The 21,016-nt window shown below is 39.0% G+C and overlaps 2 protein-coding genes across 6 annotated transcripts in view; one reads left to right on the top strand and one right to left on the bottom strand.

Annotated features, from left to right (window-relative positions):
* Nucleotides 1-2,431, top strand: part of FMNL2 (formin like 2) — a 187,877-nt gene extending 185,446 nt beyond the window's left edge. For 4 of the 5 annotated variants that reach the window (XM_082197879.1, XM_082197883.1, XM_082197878.1 and 1 more), the window contains one exon: nt 2,139-2,431. In XM_082197879.1, coding sequence (XP_082054005.1) covers nt 2,139 — 1 coding nt within the window. In that variant the 3' untranslated portion in view covers nt 2,140-2,431. The remainder of the gene's footprint in view (nt 1-2,138) is intronic. The other variant, XM_082197881.1, reaches the window with a different exon arrangement.
* A 4,189-nt stretch (nt 2,432-6,620) lies between these two features.
* Nucleotides 6,621-21,016, bottom strand: part of PRPF40A (pre-mRNA processing factor 40 homolog A) — a 31,529-nt gene continuing 17,133 nt past the window's right edge. Inside the window, exons 11-26 of the mRNA XM_082197942.1 lie at nt 19,846-19,954; nt 18,430-18,494; nt 17,835-17,999; nt 17,032-17,140; nt 16,456-16,606; nt 15,087-15,220; nt 14,476-14,590; nt 14,237-14,328; nt 13,978-14,094; nt 13,193-13,330; nt 12,039-12,134; nt 11,002-11,088; nt 10,817-10,913; nt 10,662-10,723; nt 9,861-9,989; nt 6,621-7,944 (exon numbers count right to left, since the gene is read on the bottom strand). Coding sequence (XP_082054068.1) covers nt 7,852-7,944; nt 9,861-9,989; nt 10,662-10,723; nt 10,817-10,913; nt 11,002-11,088; nt 12,039-12,134; nt 13,193-13,330; nt 13,978-14,094; nt 14,237-14,328; nt 14,476-14,590; nt 15,087-15,220; nt 16,456-16,606; nt 17,032-17,140; nt 17,835-17,999; nt 18,430-18,494; nt 19,846-19,954 — 1,759 coding nt within the window. The 3' untranslated portion in view covers nt 6,621-7,851. The remainder of the gene's footprint in view (nt 7,945-9,860; nt 9,990-10,661; nt 10,724-10,816; nt 10,914-11,001; nt 11,089-12,038; nt 12,135-13,192; nt 13,331-13,977; nt 14,095-14,236; nt 14,329-14,475; nt 14,591-15,086; nt 15,221-16,455; nt 16,607-17,031; nt 17,141-17,834; nt 18,000-18,429; nt 18,495-19,845; nt 19,955-21,016) is intronic.

The raw sequence follows: 21,016 nt of genomic DNA on the forward strand, positions 1-21,016 counted from the left end.
AAAGGCATTTTGCCACACTAAAGAAATGTGGGAACCTCTCACAAATGGGAGCTTATGTACAAAGATTTATTTGTGTGCTCTGTCCACCCTGCAAGGACAGTGGATTCAGGCACTATTAGTGAATCAAACCCTAGGAAAAGAGAAAAGGCTGTGTGTGGATCTTATGGCTGTTAGTTGCATCTTAGCAATCAACTATTATTCCCACCTCTACTAGCCGCCCCTGCCTCCCTAAGTGAGTCTTTGGGAGCCTCCTGTGATTTACAACCAGTTGCTTTATCCAAAAGACCTCAGGGGCTGCTAGTGAATCCTATTCTTGTAGGCTGAGTAAGCGCTACAACTAAATCTTCCCTGCAAAGGGGGACTGTCATTCTTTGCTCCTCTTTTAACAATGGCACCTTTGTTTGCCTTTCTGCTTCAGTAGCAGTGCTTCCCATAGCAATGGCAGCCATCCTTACACTGTACACTGCCACTGAGAGCATTTGGCTGGCTTCTTCGAACTATCAGTGCGGGCTCTGGGAGCATCAGCTATGTTGAGGGGCAATTCCTCTGAAAGTGCCAGTTTCCTGTATCCATCTCATTCTCCTGGAGCAGGAGTGTGCATGGACCTTAGAATAAAATCTGAGGAAAAAACAATGGAGAATAATATGTGTGTGTGTATGGATAGCACCTTCGTGCTGCTATGTATGGGATGTATGGGAGTGTGTGTGCGCAGGGAGTTTATAGGGAACCCTGTTGGTAGAAAGGGAAACAAATTCAGGGTAGGTGTGTGTTTTTTGCTCCTGATGCAGCACTGTCCCCAGTTTCACCAAATTAATAATAATAATAATAATAATAATAATAATAATAATAATAATAATAATTTATTAATACCCCGCCTATCTGGCTGGTTTCCCAAGCCACTCTGGGTTGCTTCCAACAGAATATTAAAACACAATAGTCTATTGAAGCAAATGGGACTGGCCATGTGGCTGCTGCTCACAGCAGCATTGTAGGGTAGGGTAATGTTGTTGGGGCAGCAGCCACAAGCAGTCCCACGTCATTCCCTTCTTTTAAGCATAATCAGGACCGCGCCACTGCTAGCAGCGTAGACCAACTGGCTCTTAAAAGTGCCAATGTAATACAGTAGTCAAAACTGCTGGCATTAAGCAAGTACAGATTGTGCAAATTGTGAATGGTTTGGTAGCTTGCTGTAGTCTAGAAATCTAGCACAGCTGGGGAGGTGTGATTTTAAAAGGGCTAAGGGACCTCCAGGGTAGAGGGGGTTGGGGTTGGGAAAGAGGAGCAGTGCCTGCTTATTGTTTTCGGTGCTGCTGTTTTATTTTAAAAAAACCTGGAATGCTTCAGATTGGCTTGCTGGTCATACCACTAGCATACCCCCTCCTGTGGGAAGCAGAAATTGGTAGCATGTGGGGCAAAGGAGTCGCTAGCTGGATCTGCACTGATCTAGAAAACATGAAAATATAGCTCTCAATGCAATTTCACATGGGCAACACTACAGCGCCCTGTTGTCCCATTTTTATAACACATTTTTCATATTATAACTCACCAGTATAGAAGAGTCTGAGGTCACAGTTTGAAGAGGTTCAGAGAATGAATGAAGCCTGGGTCTCAGGGAAAATTAGTGGCAAGTGACAGCCAACCAGCATTAGCATCTAACCCTGCTGCCATCCTGTCTTGTGTGTGTTTTTTTTAAATAATAATAATCCATACCCTCATTTTCATCCTCATAAGAAAATGCAGCTGATGCAGATTCATGGTGGCCCCATAGTTTGGTCCTTCAGTGGCAGAACCCTGGTGTGGAAGCAGCTCCCCACCTGATTCTCTCTATACAGAAGAAATCTGATGGAAGCTTTTGCTATGCAAGGAAATTGCGAGATTGCTTCTGCAGCAGAACCCTTTTCATACCTAGATCCGTAACCCTGGATAATGCAGTAGGCAGACGTTCCATATTAGTCATAGTCAGTGAAGAGAGAGACCCATCAGTGCTGTTCTGCTCGGCTCTCTTGGGAGCTTAAACAGTCCCTTTTTCTCTTTTGCTTCAAGCTGCTTTGATTGGCTACCAGCAGGACTCTTTCCTTGTCTAGATCCAGAGGCACAGGCTAGCCCGCTTCTGACACCTTCCTGCTTCTTCCCCGCAGATCTTAGAAACCAGCCCTACAGACGAGCCGATGCGGTGAGGAGAAGCGTGAGGCGGCGTTTTGATGATCAGAATTTACGCACTCTCAACGGTGCTGAAATAGCCATGTGAGCCGGATTGGGAGAACGTGCATGTGTAAAGTAGAACGTGTGCTTGATTGATTCCTTGCCATGTGAACTATATTTGCGCTACCATTCTAATTGTGGACTTTATTGCAGTACATTAACTTATCTTCTGAAGGGCTCAATAACAACAGCAAACACATAGGAACACAGAGGGGAAAAATAAGGGGGGGGGGAAAGATGAGCTCTCCACTCAACTGTAACTACCAAGTGCCTAAAATTCAATTACCTGCTCAAATTAATCAAAGCAATAGGACTTTATTTGATTGGGTATTGTTTTACACCAATAAATTTGTTCAGTGTTTTTAACCAAAATGTAAAATACATATTGTATTTTTGTTTTGTTTTGTTACATACCATTTAGTGAATAGCCTTCAGTGGGCTTTCTTGATCTCATGACTTGTAAATAGGTAATACTTGGAAGTGATCCGCTGTGGATTTTTTTAATGATTTCAATACATTCCTCCTGGACAGTTTGACTTAGTTTTGAGATTCTGTTGCACTTATTATGATGATGTATGCATACATCTTCATATGCATATGTAAGGACTTACCATATACGAAGGGGAGAAACTCATTAAATTGTACCCTTTTAAGAAAAATGCATTCCTCTTAAGGGTGGGGAAAACATCCAGAAAACAGAAGTTGATGTAGATGTGATTACATTTTACAAAGGGTTAAACTTAACTGGGATAAGAAAGGCTTGGATAGTGGGGTTTCGGCTGTAAATAGGATGTGATAACATATGGCTTATTTTAAATACACAGCTACCTGCTTTCAGATTCTACCTGCTATATACCAGTTGGTAGTGAAGCTGAAGTGAGGAGGTATAGCTCATAGAACACAATGCAAACACAGAAGAATCATGGATGAAATTCCACTACTGTTTTCTACAGGTAGAGGCAGCTTTTGGGTAACAATGTTATTTATTAATTAAAAGGTAAAGGTACCCCTGCCCGAACGGGCCAGTCTTGACAGACTGTGGGGTTTGTGCGCCCATCTCACATTTATTAGCCGGGGGCCAGCGCTGTCCGAGGACACTTCCGGGTCACGTGGCCAGCGTGACATCGCTGCTCTGGCGAGCCAGAGCCGCACACGGAACGCCGTTTACCTTCCCGCTGGTAAGCGGTACCTATTTATCTACTTGCCCCCGGGGGTGCTTTCGAACTGCTAGGTGGGCAGGCGCTGGGACCGAACAGCGGGAGCGCACCCCGCCGCGGGGATTCGAACCGCCGACCTTTCGATCGGCAAGCCCTAGGCGTTGAGGCTTTAGCCCACAGCGCCACCCGCGTCCCTAATATTTATTAATTAGCACTAAGATATTAACTTCTCAGTAATCAGTATTATAATTCCTGAGGACCACAACTGTTCAGTTGTCGGAATAATGAAAATCTGGTGCCCTGCCGAAAAATTAGGATACCCTCCATAAATAAGCTTGTACCTCCATTCCACAAGAAATTCTGCCATGCGACAATCCAGGCTGGCTTATAAAGAGCTGTCTCTCAGCTGAAATGTAGCTAGTTAACGAAACAGTTTATCACTGCATACATTCTCAAACCTGAAATAGATTTTTTTATCCCAGTTCAGATCTGCTGATGGATGCAGCATCTTACAAGAAGTGTAAGTCAGATGTGCAGTTGGAAATTGTAAATGTATTTGCACTTCATTTCTTCCAAACATGTGGGTTTAATAGGGAACGCGCAAGCTGTTGAACGCTACAGTGCACAGATGACTTTCTCATTTTAGAAATGCATCTGCCTTGCGCTTGTGGCTATCCTTTCCAGATTACAGTGCTTGTATTTCAAATTTTTAACCAGTTGAAACATTTAAAGCAAAGTTTTAATTACCAAGAGTGGCCATTGCCAACCCCACCTACTGCTTACAAGGCACGGCACTTGATTTTCTCTCCCAAGTCAAAAATCAGACTAAAGTTAAGGGACATCTTGCTTACAGCTTTCTTTTCCTGGTAGCACTGCATCACTGTTAATTGTAAAATTTATTGTATAGTATTTAACCACTGAATTATTTTCTTTTTTGTTGTGCTTATGTGAACCACTGGTAAAGGTCCCATATTCCTTTAATAATGTGTAGTTATATGATAATGTTTCTAAATGTACAGATATTTTGCTACAAATTTGGTGCTTTTTATGGTTTTTACACTTCTCTTTAATTCCCACTCTAGCCACGGGGTAATATTGTAAATATTGTTTAAAAATGCATCAGCCTGTGCTATACAATCTGAATGTTCTTTTAACTTATAGTTTTGTTTTTTTATATTTAACTAAATGGACAGTTTGGGGCTCAAAAGTTATTACATTGACATTTGCTTAACTATTTACAGAGAGGTTTATTTTAAACGAACTGCCAATTGTTCTCTCAATTTACAGCAATGTGTACTTGACATGTTAAAGAGAACATGCCATGATTGTGCCATTTTCCTTCACAGAAAGATGAATGTTTAGGTTTGGGGGAAACACCATTTGGCAATATAATTCAAAGATTTAAGGAGCTATGAGAAATCACAGTATGCTAAAAATGTTTAGAAAGGAACAATGGGCTGTAATATTGGCATGTTCTCTTCGATATTTTATCTAGTAACAGACCTGCTTCTTAGCAATATTATAGGTGTTTTATAAAAGCAGTTCATGTTACTTTTCTGATCTGTTCATGGCATATGATTGAATAAACTATTTACACTACTACAAATGATCCACAGCTCTTCCTTGTTACTCAGACTGATCTACATGGGGCTATAGAACTATGCAGAGTAGCAGGGCTGTGCTAAAACAAGAACCAGAGAGGGCTGCATGTAGGCGTGAGTTCCTACTGGCACTGGGCTTTTTCCACAATGTAGTAGTAATGAGCTATAAACAGGTAACTTCATTACCATGCACTTTCTCCTATAAGGTTAAGAGCAAACAACCCTTTTAAAATTAAATGCTGGAAAAATGAAACCTAGTGATGGGATGAGCAGACTACATAGACTCAGAATTGTAGAATTGGAAAGAACCCCATGTAACCATTTGCATTGCCTGCACTTAATACAGCTGCTTTACTTTTGCATTAGGCAAAACCTATCTGAAGAAGTTGCAAATGATGCTATATATATATATATATATATATATATATATATATATATATATATGTTGTTTCTCTTTGAGACGCAGTGGGGAAAGTTCAAATGTACAAGATATGCAAACTAGAGAAGAAATCAGATTGTAGCAAATAAGATATGGGGCATGACAGTTTGCAGAAATATGAAGAAACTAACTTTATACTTAAAGCTTTTTATTTTTAATGGAAAAATAAAGACAACGCTTTAAAAAGTAATGTTTACTTAGAAACATGTTTCTTCATGTAAATTATGCAAGGCGGCAATAAGAAAATATTTTACATAAATATCACTTGCATCGGAGCGGGAAAACTGCTATTCCTTCATAGCTGTTTTAAGTACTGTGACACTTTCCCACCTCTATACCAGTAGCTGAGTGCGAAACATGATGCGCTACCAATCCATGTACAGCAAACTATGCAATTGGCATGAGCAAGTTAACCGTACTTGCAGTTTCTCAAACAGGAAGCCAAATATGCAATGGTTTTTTTTTCTTTTCCTCCTCAACATTAGCAAAATACATATTTAAATTCTTTTCTATAAGCAGAGTCCCAAACACGCTGACAGCAGGAAGTCATAGCATTTTACATTCTCCTTCCCCAACACTTACTGCTCTGGAATTTCTTGGACGTTTCACTGCACTCTACCTTAAGCTATATAACTAGACAAAATTAGTAAGAATAATTTTTCATTAAGAAGTGATGATTCATTTTGTTGCACCTGAGAGTATTCAGAATGCATCATGTACAACCCTGTACTGTTTGATTTCTCCCCCCATACTCTGTCAATTGGGGGAGGGAGGAGAGAAGGAAAAATCAGTGAAAATGGCTTCTCTCCAATCAGCAGAGTTCCCTTATAGGAGTGGCAGTTCCAAGCCACTGTACTGTGAAGCCAACCTTTTACTTGCAAGTAGAGCAAACTGTTACACAAGCGCCATAGAAATCAGTAAGACCTAAGGATAACAACATGCCTGCTATATTCGTTCTTATTTCTTAATTTGCATAGTAGAGGCTAATTTCACAAATAAAAAGGCCAATCTTGAATTACCACCACCACTATATATTGTTAAGTATTCCACTTCTGTGCTGTTACAGATCTTTGACAGCTCCTTTCTTTTGTTGCTGTGATTATACATATATTAAAAAGGAAGCACCACACTAGAGTACTTAACTTAACCAGTAACACTGTGTGAGATCAGTAATGTGTTGGCTGTACAGAGCATTTTTAAAAAACAGAAAAAATACTAGTGCACGCTAGAAGACAAGGTTTAATAAGTGATAAAAATGTACAAAAATATTCAAATCAGAAAGATTTTAGAGTCTGTACCACAGTAGTCAATACTCCTCAATGTATAGGGCTGATAGTTTTAATCAAAGGCAGGTCAGAATCTATTCAGTACAAAGGAAAAAGAACAGAATAAAAGGAGACCAGGTTTTCAACATTAGGTCAACATCTTTCAAAAGAAAAGTATTACGTTAACATTGATTTTCTAGACAAGAGTATTGCAACTGCTTTCCAAAACTTGGTGGTACATTCTTCGGAAGTCCTTAAGGCAACATATTGCATCAATTTAGTCTGATTTTGCTATTTTCTGTAACATTAAGATTAATGCTGAAATAATACCCTTTGCCAATTTGGTTTTTTTCTTTGTACATATACCAGGTTCTTCTCTAATAAAAAATGGCAGCTATGTTATTACATCAGCATACCTTACAGCCTTGAAAATTAAGGGCCTATTAGGATTTCCATTAATTAATCTATTTTTCACAGTTTTAAAACTTGAAACTAAAAATTCACTTCAGGGTGAAACTCGATATACATTTCAACCTAAAGTCAAAATTCAATAGAAACCACCTAAAACATCATTTTGGCCAGCAAGGTAATACACAAAAACCCAATAATGGATTCTGGACTACCATAAATGAAGAAAAAATATTTTCCCCTCTTCTTCCTTTCCCTCCACTTGCAAAATAAAAAAGTAATTAAAAAAACCCAACAGAAGTGGAGCCCAAGAAAATTACAGGAGCATCTTTCTGAACAGAACATGTGCACCCCTTACCCACCCCCAGACCTTATTTGACAAGAAAAAACAAGTTTAGGCTTTCATAGCAAGAGCTGTTTTATAGACACAAGAGGCCTGAAAGGCTCAAATACTTTTCCAAGCCGCTATTGAAAGGGCTCAAAAATAAAAAGATTTTCTGTTCATCCTAATGTGCTCTTTGAAGAATGCCAAGGTGCATGGGGTATATATACAGGCTGCCTAGCTTATTAGAAGCAGAACTTCAGCTTGAATTCTGAATGTTCACCGTCTTTGACAATTTGCTGCCAGGCACACAATGATATTATTTGAAATATTTAGTTATGCAGTAGAACTGAAAAGCCATTGCTATGCCAATGGAACATTGGAATCCATTTCCTGAAATGAATCATCTATATTTCTTATTAAATCACATTGTAAACATATTTGGTATAAATACTTTTTATTGATCTTCATCCAGTTGTTCCAAGAGGGTCCTCCTTTGTTTTTCTAGTTCACCTTCACTTAATTCACTACCAGAGGTATCCCAATTACCCTGAAAAAGGACAATGAAAAATAATCGATATACCCTTTCCCACAGTTTAGAATTCAGTCGTTGTAGTTACTTTGAACATTTCAGTATTTATTAAAAAGTGCAGTTTGGCCATCACTAGACAACCTAAGATTTCATACTAAAAATCACTTGAAACTCTCAAACTATACAATTTTAGCACCACTGGTAAATTACAGGCCTCAGGCCTATCTACTGAGCAAATTCAAATAACTACTTTTAAGTGCACCCAATATATATATTTTTAATTACTTTTTCATTTGAGTGGCTGGCACTGCTCCCTCAGGAAAAGTCAAACTTGATCAAGGACATTGTGTAAGTTTAGTGGTGCACAACAGTAGTGGGCAGACAGTAACTTTAGTGGTGCACAACATACTGAGAACAAAGGAGAAGGATGCACTCTCCCAGGTTACGATGCTACGGCAATGTTATCTAAAGTTATATGCTGCCCTTTTAATCCACATTCAGGAAGTCAAATGTAAGGAGAGAATAAATGACATGTTTCAGCTCTATGAACAGAAATCCCATATAAAATGTTGATCTTGAGGAATCTGATCTTTCTGAAGTTGAAAGTAACTTAATCTGAACTCCAAACAAACACGGGAGTCTCTTGGTGCCCTTTTCACATAAAAGCTATGCCCAAAGTGATTTAGGTCTAGGGGGCTAGATCCTAGTGTTACATCTTCGAAAAGGAGTTGGATGAACTCATCAGATGTCTCAATAATCGCAGGGAGGAAGGGGAATTGCTCATACTGTATTCTAAATCCTAACTGGACTTCCAGAACAGAGTTCAGCTTAGTGCAAAGCCAAGTGGCTTGATCATTTTGCCTGTTCTCAGTGGATTTTCAATAGTACTGTTAACTTGAAGGTACTGAGTTAACTACACATCACCACCTTGAGTAAATACATATAGTATCAGTGGCTGGTGGTCACTGTAAATTCTAAGGCTTATACAGTGTTACCTCGTGTTACATATGCTTCAGGTTACATATGCTTCTGGTTACAGACTCTGCTAACCCAGAAATATTACCTCGGGTTAAGAACTTTGCTTCAGGATAACAACAGAAATTGTGCTCCGGTGGCACAGCAGCAGCAGGAGGCCCCATTAGCTAAAGTGGTGCTTCAGGTTAAGAACAGTTTCAGGTTAAGAACAGACCTCCGGAATGAATTAAGTTCTTAACCCGAGGTACCACTGTACAAGAGATGTGTATTAGCTAGAAACAGTTCTGGAGACCAAGTAATAATTTGTTATGCTTAAACCACAATAACTTAGTCCCATTAAGCCATTATGATCCACAGTTGCCACTCTATTGAGAATTAGCAGAGCCAATCTATATTGTAATTGGGCCAGGCAGAAGCAAAACTTACAATGTGGATCATTAAATTCTTGCATTTAGGTCTTCAGCTACAGCTAATGAGCTCTCAGGAAATTTTGTGGATGAAGAGAAGATATAATGTTACACTTTAGTCCATGCTTCCTTATACAAGCTTGGTGTTTAAAGGAAGGATATAAACTTGAAAGGCCAAAACAAAACTACAGCTATACAAAATGACCTCTTGGGCCAATGTGTGGATCAGTTATCCACCAATTTGTTCTTTTCCAAATGTTGTGATAGTTTTGGCAGCTTATATGTATCAAAATACATCTGTGGCTGTCCAGATAATGGAATATAGCTCCCATCACTGCAGATGACTGGCCATGCTGGCTGGGCTGATTGGCATCCAACATCATCTGGAGGGCCCCAGGTTGTTTTTTTTTTTTTAATTGCAGCATAACTATTATGGGTAAAAAACAAGCAACAGTGACACCGATCAGAAATAGCAGATCCTTCCACCCTTAGACCACACAACCACTAATCTACTGGTAAGATAGTTAACACAATAAAGCCAAGCAAACTCACAGAATCTTTGCCAGGTCGCTTTTTAGGAGGTGATTTATGCTTAGATTCTGATCTTTGCCTACTTCTTTCCTTTTCATTTTCTCTCTCCTTTTTGTCTTTTTCTCGATCCACATCCGATTCTGGAGAATCCTGTACAGAGTAAAATAAACAGTGTAAGTCAAGGATGCACAGAGAATACACTGTAGAAGGGTGGGGCCAATGGGAATCTACCTCTAGTTCCACAAGAGTCTTTCTATATCCCAAGCCTGTGTTCCAATCAATTCTCTTTACCACACAACAGTCTGGGGAAGACAGGCAGGCATTTCAACCTGGGTCTTCCATGTTCAAAATACCAACTTTCAAAATCATGACTGACCTAGCTCTTACTCATGCCAACTGGCTGCAAGTCTTAACTGGTATGGGGGGGACTTGTCTACCTGCAAGGCTTCTAGACTGTACATCATATTCATAGCACAGAAATTATGTGCAAGTGAAGCACAACAAACTGGATTCAGACTTTCTGGCTCAGGAGAAGTATCTAGCAGCTTGTGAGCTTTCAGGACGGGAAACTTCCGTGATACAGAATGCTTTAACTTTCAAGAATTCAGTTAGGAAGGAAGACAACAACTACTTTTTAGGGATTTTTTTAAAAGAAAAAAATGGCTGTACCAAATGTACAGTCTCACAATTCACATACAAATAATAAAATAGCACACTGTTGTTCAATTTTATTAAGTGCACCTTAATTCTTTGTTTCGCAGATAGATACAAGAAATTGAGTGGGGTGGGGGGGAGAACAGAGCCAAACTGAGGTATACTCACAGACTTGTGTCTCCTCTTTTTGTTCTTCTTTTTGTGTTTCTTTGATTTCTTGTAGCTTCTCTCTATTAATGCATTAGAATTAAATAGGTATCAGGGTTATTTAAGTTGATAACTGCTAAATCTCTATTTTGTTAGGTAAATTTTTTTTTAAGTACCAGATTCCGCGCTGGAGGAGCGTTCGGAGACTGATCGAGAGTCTGAGCGTTGCCTCTTTTTCTTTGAATGACTGTCATCATCCTCAGATTCTGAACCCTTTAAAGCAAGAGTATTTGACATGTAACATTAGTTTTTAAAGGCTGGGTGGTAAAAAGAACCAACTGAATACTGCACTCTAGCTTACCGAACGAGAGCGAGACCTTTTTCTGTGATGTTTTTTTGATTTTTTAGAATGCTTCTTGTTCTTTGAATGATGGTGTTGACACTCATGCTGCAGCATTGAAAGAATAAAAATTACTCATTTGAAAGAGTAAGCATGCGTTTTGTTACACAAATACAGTATGTATAGCGTATCTCTTTAAGTCTCTATTCTGAAATACTTCCTCTATATACTTTTATTTTGAAACTGCACTGCATGCCTTTTTGGACACTGGCTTTTACTGGCTTTGCAAAGCCACACTTGTTCATACTCTTCCATCTTCTTAACAGCAAATGAGATTTTGGAAACATAGGACACTTCTTGCAAAGAAAGATGTTTGGGATGTATGAATTACAACATTTAAAGAGCAGTTACAACAGTTGGAGGGCTGACATCTTCATGTAATCCTTCCTGATGATGAATACACTACCAGTGTTTAGGTTATTAAAAATAGAATCTAATGAAAAAGATGATGCCAACCATTAAAATTAATTACAGATCACTCTCAGACAGGAAGCTAATGTCCCCATAAATATATTCTACAAAGCTATGCTTTCAATAGTATTTTGTGTTCAGGCAAATGCTGACACCTACTGCTAAATATTTTAGGGACAGCATCCTTCTGTTATTTGGACCCCAGATGAAGCCTGAATGAAATTGATCCAAGCTGGGCTGCCATCACCCTTTCAAGCACCTTGCCACAGTATTCCCCAGTCAGTGATAGTTGTTAAATAAATAACTTGGTCCGGTGATGCCCCCTGAAGGATGGCTGGAACTTGCTCCTGCCCCAGTGAGACGTTATTCTCTTTCGACCCACCCAGCTAATCCCCTTTAGCTCACTCTAATAAGCAAGCTGGCTCCCACCCACCCACCACTTGCATGCAGGCTCCAACAGATTTTCACTAAGAGATACAGGAAGAAAAGGTTCTCCACTTCTAGTTTAGGGGATCAGTTCAATAAGTTAAGTTTTTAAAAATCTGTTTCAAATCTATCAGACAATTCTCTTATCATAATATCGTTACCTCTAGTAAATAAATGAAATCTTTAAATATTCTTTTTCTTTCTGATTCTAAAGTGATGTCTTCAAATGCTGGTTCTTTCACAAACCTTTCCCGAATCTATAGATAAGAGAAGAATTATGTATACGGTTTAGCCAGCAAACTTCAATTTATAAAATAAAAATGTTCTGTATAGAAATTACTTTGGTTTTTTTAAAAAGAAAGATTATGGCTCAATAGAGTATTAGTTAAAAGTATTGTGTTCATAAAAACCAGTTCAAATAATGATGAAACACACTCCTGCTGGTATTCTTAGCGTAGCTGAATCTTAGCCAAGAGCCAGTGGTAAAGACAGAAACATGAGGTGCTTTGTGTACGATGCTTATAAAGGTTAAGAATTTAGGCCCCACATCAATTTTCTTCAGACATGCCTTCCAGTACAGTGGTGCCTCGCAAGATGAAATTAATCCATTCCGCGAGTCTCTTCGTCTTGCGGTTTTTTCGTCTTGCGAAGCACGGCTATTAGCGGCTTAGCGGCTTTAAGAAAAAGGAAACAAACTCGCAAGAACTCGCAAGACCATAGGGAAATTCATCTTGCGGAACGACTCAAAAAACGAAAAACTCTTTCGTCTTGCGAGGCATTCGTCTTGCAAGGTACCACTGTATTCTCACTGAACATAATCCAAAGCTTTTCCAATCATTAAATATTCATACTGTGCCAAGTGGGATTAATTCTTCCTTGACTTCTAGAAGAGTACCCTGTATAAAAACCTGTCTGATCCATGTTTGGAGTATCTGATGCCACAATTTTAAATGTGAGAAAACATTCAAAAGTGTATTTCATTCCAAAATGTATCTATTATCTCTGCTCTTAAACAGGACCTTTTTGCATCCTCTTGGGAAGACACCCCACTGCCCCACCCTATGACCACTTGAGTTAAAATCCTTCAATTTATTTCCCTGCAAGCACTTCACCTATTTTATTATTCCATTTAGTCTTTCTAATTTCATTTAAAAGAAATTTTACTTAGATCGATACATTTAACTATTATTGGTTTATTGCTGCTGTTCATTACTTTTGATAGTTTTATACACACACACACTTCATTTAACAATGGGAAAAAAGTGTTTTCTGGGTAACCAACATTCTCTTTCAAAATGCTATGGAACATGCTTACATCTTCCCACACTGCATCCATTTCAATTGGAGGGGTTGCTTGTTTTAGCATACTCTTAAAAGCAGACTCTTTCCGTTTCATTTTGCGGGCTTCTTCTTTCTCTCTCTCACGTTCACGAGCCTCTGCCTTTTCCAACAGCTACATCAAAACAAAACCAAGTGACCATTCAATGTAAGGGCAATGGAAAAAAGGGAAAACAATCAAATCCCATTTTGCAAGGGAGTACTTTTCTCATTATTTGCTGTGCATGTGTCACATATAATGGTGGTTCAGACGCACCACCAAATCATGTGATTGAACCTAATGTGATCCATTCATGAGTAGAACAGACTTCCCACTCACTATGTAGGACTTTGCCTTCCTCTCTTTTCACTTGAGCACCCCCAGAATCCCCTCTGGGGAGTCCCTCAATCATCTGGAGCTGATTTGTGTGTGTGTGTGTGTAGGAAGGAGCAGAGGAAGTCATGTTACATGAGTGGAGGTCTTTTCATGCAACATTTGGCACCACCCATAATTTAGATTCTATAAATGACTAACAGAGCAAATTCTGATACATCATAGGTAAAGGGACCCTTGACCATTAGGTCCAGTCGTGACCGACTCTGGGGTTGCAGCGTTCATCTCGCTTTTTTGACCGAGGGAGCCGGCGTACAGTTTCCGGGTCATGTGGCCAGCATGACTAAGCCGCTTCTGGCGAACCAGAGCAGCGGACAGAAACATTTTATCAAGTCTTCTTAACATTAGGATTTTAAAAAATATTCTGGATTTTTAAAAACCCAACTTACACTATTGAAAGCTAGCTTGATATTTCCAGCATCTAAAGTGGTAGCTCTTTTAGTTGAACTGATGACTGTGACAAAGTCTTCAAAAGTAGTATTCACTTCAACTACAAATCCTTTGTCCTGCAAAACAGCAAATTTTGATGTCACAAACTCATGTTACAACATGACAGTGTGGAATCCCAGCTCAAGGTATCTAAACCCACTCATTTTGGATTGGAAACACTGGTTTTCTCCCAGCAACTAAAAACACATTTTCCCTCACCTTTAAGATGTCTTTTATTATCTTTTTTTCATCATGGTAGCGTGCTTTCAGATCTTCAACATAAAACTTGAAGAGATCAAGTGCTGTTGAGCCTGAAGAAAGAAACTATATTGGTCAAAACCTCCTGCTAACCCAAGAGTTGCTTTTCTTATTACATTAGTAACCCTGCTTTTATCTACCAAAAATGCACAATCATCACCTCCATCTTATTTTCTACAAGCAGGAGAGAATATACTTACCAGGCTGACCAAGCATGTTAGTAAATCGAATATCAGAACTTATGGTTGGATATAACTCCATCCATGATGACATTGAATGCAGCTGGCCATGTTCATGCAGCTCATCCAAAAATATCTGCAAAGGAAACAGTAGAAAATGGGGAATCTCACAATCCTGTATATTAAAATGGAAATGAGTCAGCCCTGTCATTTTTACTGCCCCATAGAATGCTACAATATAGCATGTGGACATCAAATGGAAAAGCATCTAACATACCCCTAGGACTGCAATACTAATAATGTCTACTCAGAAATTAAGTCTCACTGAATTAGTGGCACTTACTATCAGCTAAGTGGAGTTAGGACTGCAGTCTAGAGTAGGGGTGGCTAACCTGTGCTCCCTGATGATACTGGACTACAACTCCCATCATCCCTGACCATGGGCCATACTGTGACAGACATGCCAGGAGATGATGAATCAGAAATAAACTTTCTTCAGGTAAATCAGACTATGGCGAAGCCATAAAATGTTGACCTGCAAGATCTTTTAGTATTTATCTACATTCATCATTTGCACATTACAGAATACCTGTAACACCTAATAGCAGGAAGCTGTTCATTTTGTCACTAACCTGGAAAGATTCTCTGTTTTTACGTTGCCGTCGTCTTTCCCTGAGCAATCCCTTCTGCTTTTCTTCCTCCTCCTCCTTTTCTAAAGCCCTTATGTGCTCTTCGAAACATATCAATGCATCCTCCTTATCCATATCTAGAAAAGCAGCATACAAACATTTCAGAAAATGAAGGGTAAGGTCCGACTGTGGTAATTTGCTTGTGTAACAATCTTCTGCTTGCACAAACATGACTTCCCTTCCTCTCCTCCTCCACAGTAGCCCCCTGCCCCTGGGGAAAAAAAATCTGCTTCAGTAGGTAGGAGGTGAGGGGGGCTGAGAGGAAGGGAGAATCTTTTTGTGCCTGTTGACACAACTGGATCTTCCCCAATGGTGAGGTAAGCCCTTCCTAAAAAATCTGGCTCGTGCTTTTGGCAAAGCTTTTGCTTTGTTTCTCATGTAAGTTTTATAAAGTCTCAGAGGAAACCATAGCCCTCTCTTTAGATGTTACATTATCAGGGGAAAAAAGAAGGAACAGGCATGGGGCTAATGTGCTAACCCGACCCCCGCATCATTCTCATCAGCACCCAAGTTCTGGAGGGCAACTGCCTGAAGATTGGAGCCACTTGTGCACAGGGAGCCTCCAGGAGTACAGCAGGCTTCTGACATCAGACAAGTGTCTTTCAACATCCTTGCCTGCCTCAACATTTTTAATGGCAATTTCTCACTACAAGAGCAATCTGTAGCAAGCCTCAGAAACATGCACTCCCTTCCTTCATTTCTGCTATACCAATGACAAGCTTTTGATTTTAAAGTAACAGGAGCTTTCAATGATTTCCAAACCCAAGATACCCAGGTGCTTTGCTTATATTCATGTTATCTATCTATCTATCTAAATAATATATAAATATATATATACATCACGGACACACACCCCACCCAAACAAAATATTAACAAAAAATACTGCTAAACCATATAAAGGAAAATAAACTGATTAGGTCTGAATTGGATCAAAGTCTGTGCAGTGCTGGCTCCTGCATTCTCCACCAAGAGCAATGTGAGTTGGGAAATCTTGGCTGCCAAAGGTAACAATGCTGTTTTATCAGGCACACCACCTCTAAACTGGAGCAAGCTAGATTGAAGGTTAAAGATCCGAGTTGCTGTTGCCATCAGATCATCACTAAGATCAAATTCCGACAATAAAGGAACCAGGATATTTTGAGTTGTATTTAACTAAATGTTTGTGCTAGTGCAATGGGATAATCCTTCCTCATGCTGTCCTCAAGTCTGCTCCGGAGTGGGAAGAAGGCCTGGAGCAGATTTAGGAGGCACAGAGGGGAAGGAGAGGGGGGAAACTTTAGCACTACGTGGAATACAACCCCGTCTCCTTACTCTGAAGTTCCTCGTCTTCTGCAAAGGTAGGATTGTCCATCAGATATTGCTGAGCCTCTGACCAGGTAGTACAGTATGTGACATTAGCCATATTATCCAAGATGTTTTTTAATGCCTCCCAGTTCCTCTTCCTTAACTGCTTGGCCTGTTCCTGAAAAAGTTAAATGATACATTTAATGGCATTTGCTTTGCAGAAATGCTCGGTATCAAACATTACCAACAGATTATTAAGAGGCGGCATTTTGTAGCAAATCCACCAGTCTGAAGCAACTGCATAAATACATCACTGAACAAGAAAGAGACATCACACTACTTTTCATTGCCAGGATGCGTGCATAATTCCGGATATACTAGAAGACTATCTTCAAGAAATGCCTATGGTGTAACCACCACATCAAGCTTTTGCTCTATTGTGTTCAGGACTAAATTAAGTAGTGCCACATTAAGGAAAAGACATTGTCATTTATAGAAATCTAGATATGATATTTGTTAAAATGTAGAGGAAGACAGATTTATCTATAGAAAAGAGGAAGAGGAGTAAGTGGGTGTGTATGCCCCCCGTATGAAATAAATTACCTTTTCTTTCTTTGATAAGAAGAATAGGACATCTTCATAGATTTCAAGACGATCACGTTCTGATATTGCATTCCAGACTTCCATCTCTCCAAACATTTGTTCAGCTTTTCTGTAGATGGAAATAAGAAGAAAAAAGGCTCTATAAATCATTTTGCTCCCACTCTTTCCCACTAGTTAAATGTGTGATAACCAAGAGAGTACAGATTGTGTAATCATACGCAACTCATGTTTAATATTACAAAATCATTCCAGCTTGCAAAGCTAAAAGAACTAATGTGTTATCAATATAGATTTTTTAAAAAAAGTTATGTGTGTTGTATTCCATCTTCTGCCATTGCTTTGATGAAAGGTTTTTGTATTTTTAAAACACACAGCAATGGATCCCTTCCTTGCTTGCATCCATTCCCAATACATATTTTGCCAACAGTCTCAGTGACAACTTCTCACACACTGCAGTCTTTGTACAAATGCAGAGGCAACCGTGGTTTGTATCTAGACTTTCAAATTGGTGCAGAGTCGGAGTTTCACTCACAACAGAAAAGGGGAGGGAACAGACTTCTGCCAGGTCCTCCTCCTCCATATAAATCTGCACCAGACAGGAGGCATGGGCAGCAGAAGTAGAAATTTGAGAACATCACCTTGCAACAGTGACTTTGCACAAATTGTTATTCCCCATAGCACAGTATTTGAAACAGTATTTTAAAGTGTTGTTTTTTAATTCACATTCCCCTCTAAAGTCAACCCAAGCTCAAGTTTTAAATTTTGAACTGCACAACTAGTATTATGCATTAGATTTATCTTACTTGTATCTGGTAGTGGATGTCATCTTCTCATGGTTCTCAAGGAAACGCTGAAAAGATTCTTTTGCCTCTTTGTATTTTAATCTTGCTTCTTCTTTTTCTTCTTTCTCTGTCTGGACCTTGTAAGCATTAAATGCTTGCTTCTTCTCACTTAGTTTTGCCAAAGCACTACAAATTAAAGAAAAAAAAGCCATACACTTATTGATAAATGCAGTATCAACTACAACTGATCGTTTTACGAAGATTCCTTTTAACACTGCACACAGGGGGAGAGTTTCAAAGTATTTAGTAAACAATTGCTTCCCCCCCAAAAAACAACAACAGCCCAGTTTAAAAAAACCATTCAGGAGAATAACAAGCTAAATTTGTTTATTTATTTAAAATATATACATAACTTGTTTTTTTTACATGTGTCTCAAAGTGGCATACGAAGAAAAAAAACATACAACACACAATTTTAAAAAGATTAAAAATATCAGAAAATAGGAACATTAGGGCAGCATTCAAACCATGAGCTCACTTGAGCTGTCAGAACATCAGTTTATACAAACAACTACTTAAAAGCATGTTGATTAAAAAGAAAATAGGAACAGCATACCTGTATCTTGGATCGTTAATTATCATTTTCATAGCTTGTTCCCAAGAGGCGTTGGATGGCACACGCTATGAAGACATGAAGTAAATCATGTAACTCCTCAAATCAGTACTTCTGTTTGTGCAATGATAGCTTTAGGAATGCTAGCTAAGGTAAGAACGGATGCATCTAAACTGTGCAGTGGGGCATAGTTGTCAAATGCACTGAATCGATTATTTGGTGGCAAAAGTGGGTAAATATTCTGCTTGGTATGTTTTTATTATAAAAATAAAAGAATATTTGTACAAAGGACTGTCACATTTCTTTGCTTTTCCTGTAAAAATGATAAACTACCATAAAACTAGGAAATGATAAATTTGGTACATAAGACATTTTCTATCTTCATGAGTATTTTTAGCCTTCTCATAATTTACTTACACTTCTAGAAATGGTGCATCAATCAGTTCGTCCATGAAAGCAAACCATGGTTAACAGATTCAGGTAGGTAGCCGTGTTGGTCTGATGCAGTTGAAATATATTTAAATATTGTCCAGTAGCACCTTAGAGACAAACTAAGTTTGTTCTTGGTATAAGCTTTCGTGTGCATGCACACTTCTTCAGATACACTGAAACAGAAGGTGCTACTGGACAATTTTTAAATTTTTTAAAACAGTTATCAGATTACTGTTAACACACCTATCTGGACTGCTTTGTTTCTTCCCATAGCATACAGAGGAAACAAACCACAATCTGATTGAAACATAGCACTAAGCCCAGGTTTGTCATTTGCTTTGCCCTTAGTGCTAGTAAAGAGAAGCAAAGCATGCATGATTGGCTTGTATATGATTTAGCCTTTGTTTATGGCTTATCATGAGTAAATATGGCTAGTGTTGCATTCCTTATTTTCTAAATTTTTTTGATAGGGTGGTAAGCTAATAAAAACATAGGGCTTTGTCCTTTTGATTCTGCAGTGATGTTTCATTAGTAACATTTGGGATGTAATACCACTTAATAAAGCAACATCTGACTCTTCAGAGTGAGAATTCACAAAGAGTAAGCGGATAATTGAAGTTTTTAAACACAACCGTTTTTCCTTCTCTTCATTCCGCCCCCGTCCCCCCGGGCCAATTCTGCAAATGTGGAACTGTTGTGCCACCAGAATGCTCTTTTCACATAAAAATTTCATTTGTCTTTCCTTCTTTGGTCCCACTGCCCCCCCCCCCCCGCAAAAAGACCTAAACAAATGTAAGAATTTTTCACCAATACTGGAGCATGATGTGAAAGTTTATACCAAGTACATTTTGGCTAGAATATTCTTTCCATGTTTACTTCAGTATGAATGTTATTCCATAAAGTGTCTTTCAAAATCAGCAATTCTCCCAACTCAAGTATATTTGCAATTCTTGAAATTTTAAACAGTAGTTGACTCAATTTAAAAACCTTTTCTTTCAATAGTTCTTTAAATGCTTGCTTAGCTTCTTCTTTTGTATTCCATGTGTAGGTCTTTTTAACTGGCTGGGCATCTTCTTCTTCCTTTTTGGCGGCAACACTATGGATTTAAAGAACAGCATGCTGCTTTAGCAAAAACCAGTGCTAATTAAATGTAAGAGACACTAAGAGTGGGAACTGTAAACAATAGAGCTAATGTCTCCCAGGAAGTGACAGCATACACAGATGAATCCAAACAGACTTCAGGCGTAATGTGGCTCCAGGATACAGCATTATCTGACAGCTCCTAGCCAGTGGGTTAAATCCTTAAAAGATCAAGCAAATCACTGCTCATGCAACAGGGCTTTCCTGGCTCCTCCTTTCCACTACAAACCATGCAACTCCCTGCCTCTTCCCCCCACCCCCAAAAAAGAGCTCTTGAGAGTCGATAGACCCTCTAGACCTATGTGGGATGGGGTAGTTCCGATTCCTTCAGAACTAAAAATATATTGGTTCTCCACTGAGAAGGAAGAAGCAATTTCATACCTGACAATAGTTATTTTAAAGAGCTCTTAGCTCTAATGTGCTAGTTTTCTTGCAAATCAGGTAAAGGCTGAAGGCAATTTAATAAGGCGTTCATAAGACTGTTATGTATGAAATGCCCTTGACTTCTTTTCAAAACCCAATCCATGAACCAATTCATACACTTTCTGGCTGTTTACACAGCCTATGTGCTGCATGGTGCATGTACAAATGAGTTTGCAAATGAATACATTTCTGTGTATATATGATTTTTTTTTGGATTTGAATGAATGTGGACATGAGAGAGAGGCGGGGGGGGGGGATGGGGAGTATGTCGCATAGCCTGGAAGATTAGCTATGAGGGAAGTACAGCCCTTGGGTTGAAATATACCCTTCAACGGCCAAACTACACATTACATTATTCATAGTATTTTAAAAGTATACTTAAACATGTTCTAAAACTTTTGTTCCACACAACTGCCCATATATATATATCCAAAGGAAGAAAATAATGGCTTGGACATGGCACTGTCAAGTCCATTCATGCTTATCTCACCTTGCCAAGCCTTTTCACTTTCCCAGGATGCACATGAAAGCCTTCCACATCTAGTCTTGATCTCCCTCCACTCACTGGATGTGAAGGGAGATCAACTAGGTGCTT

Source organism: Podarcis vaucheri, assembly GCF_965113315.1.
Source record: "Podarcis vaucheri genome assembly, chromosome: 1".
Classification (NCBI taxonomy): Eukaryota; Metazoa; Chordata; class Lepidosauria; order Squamata; family Lacertidae; genus Podarcis; species Podarcis vaucheri.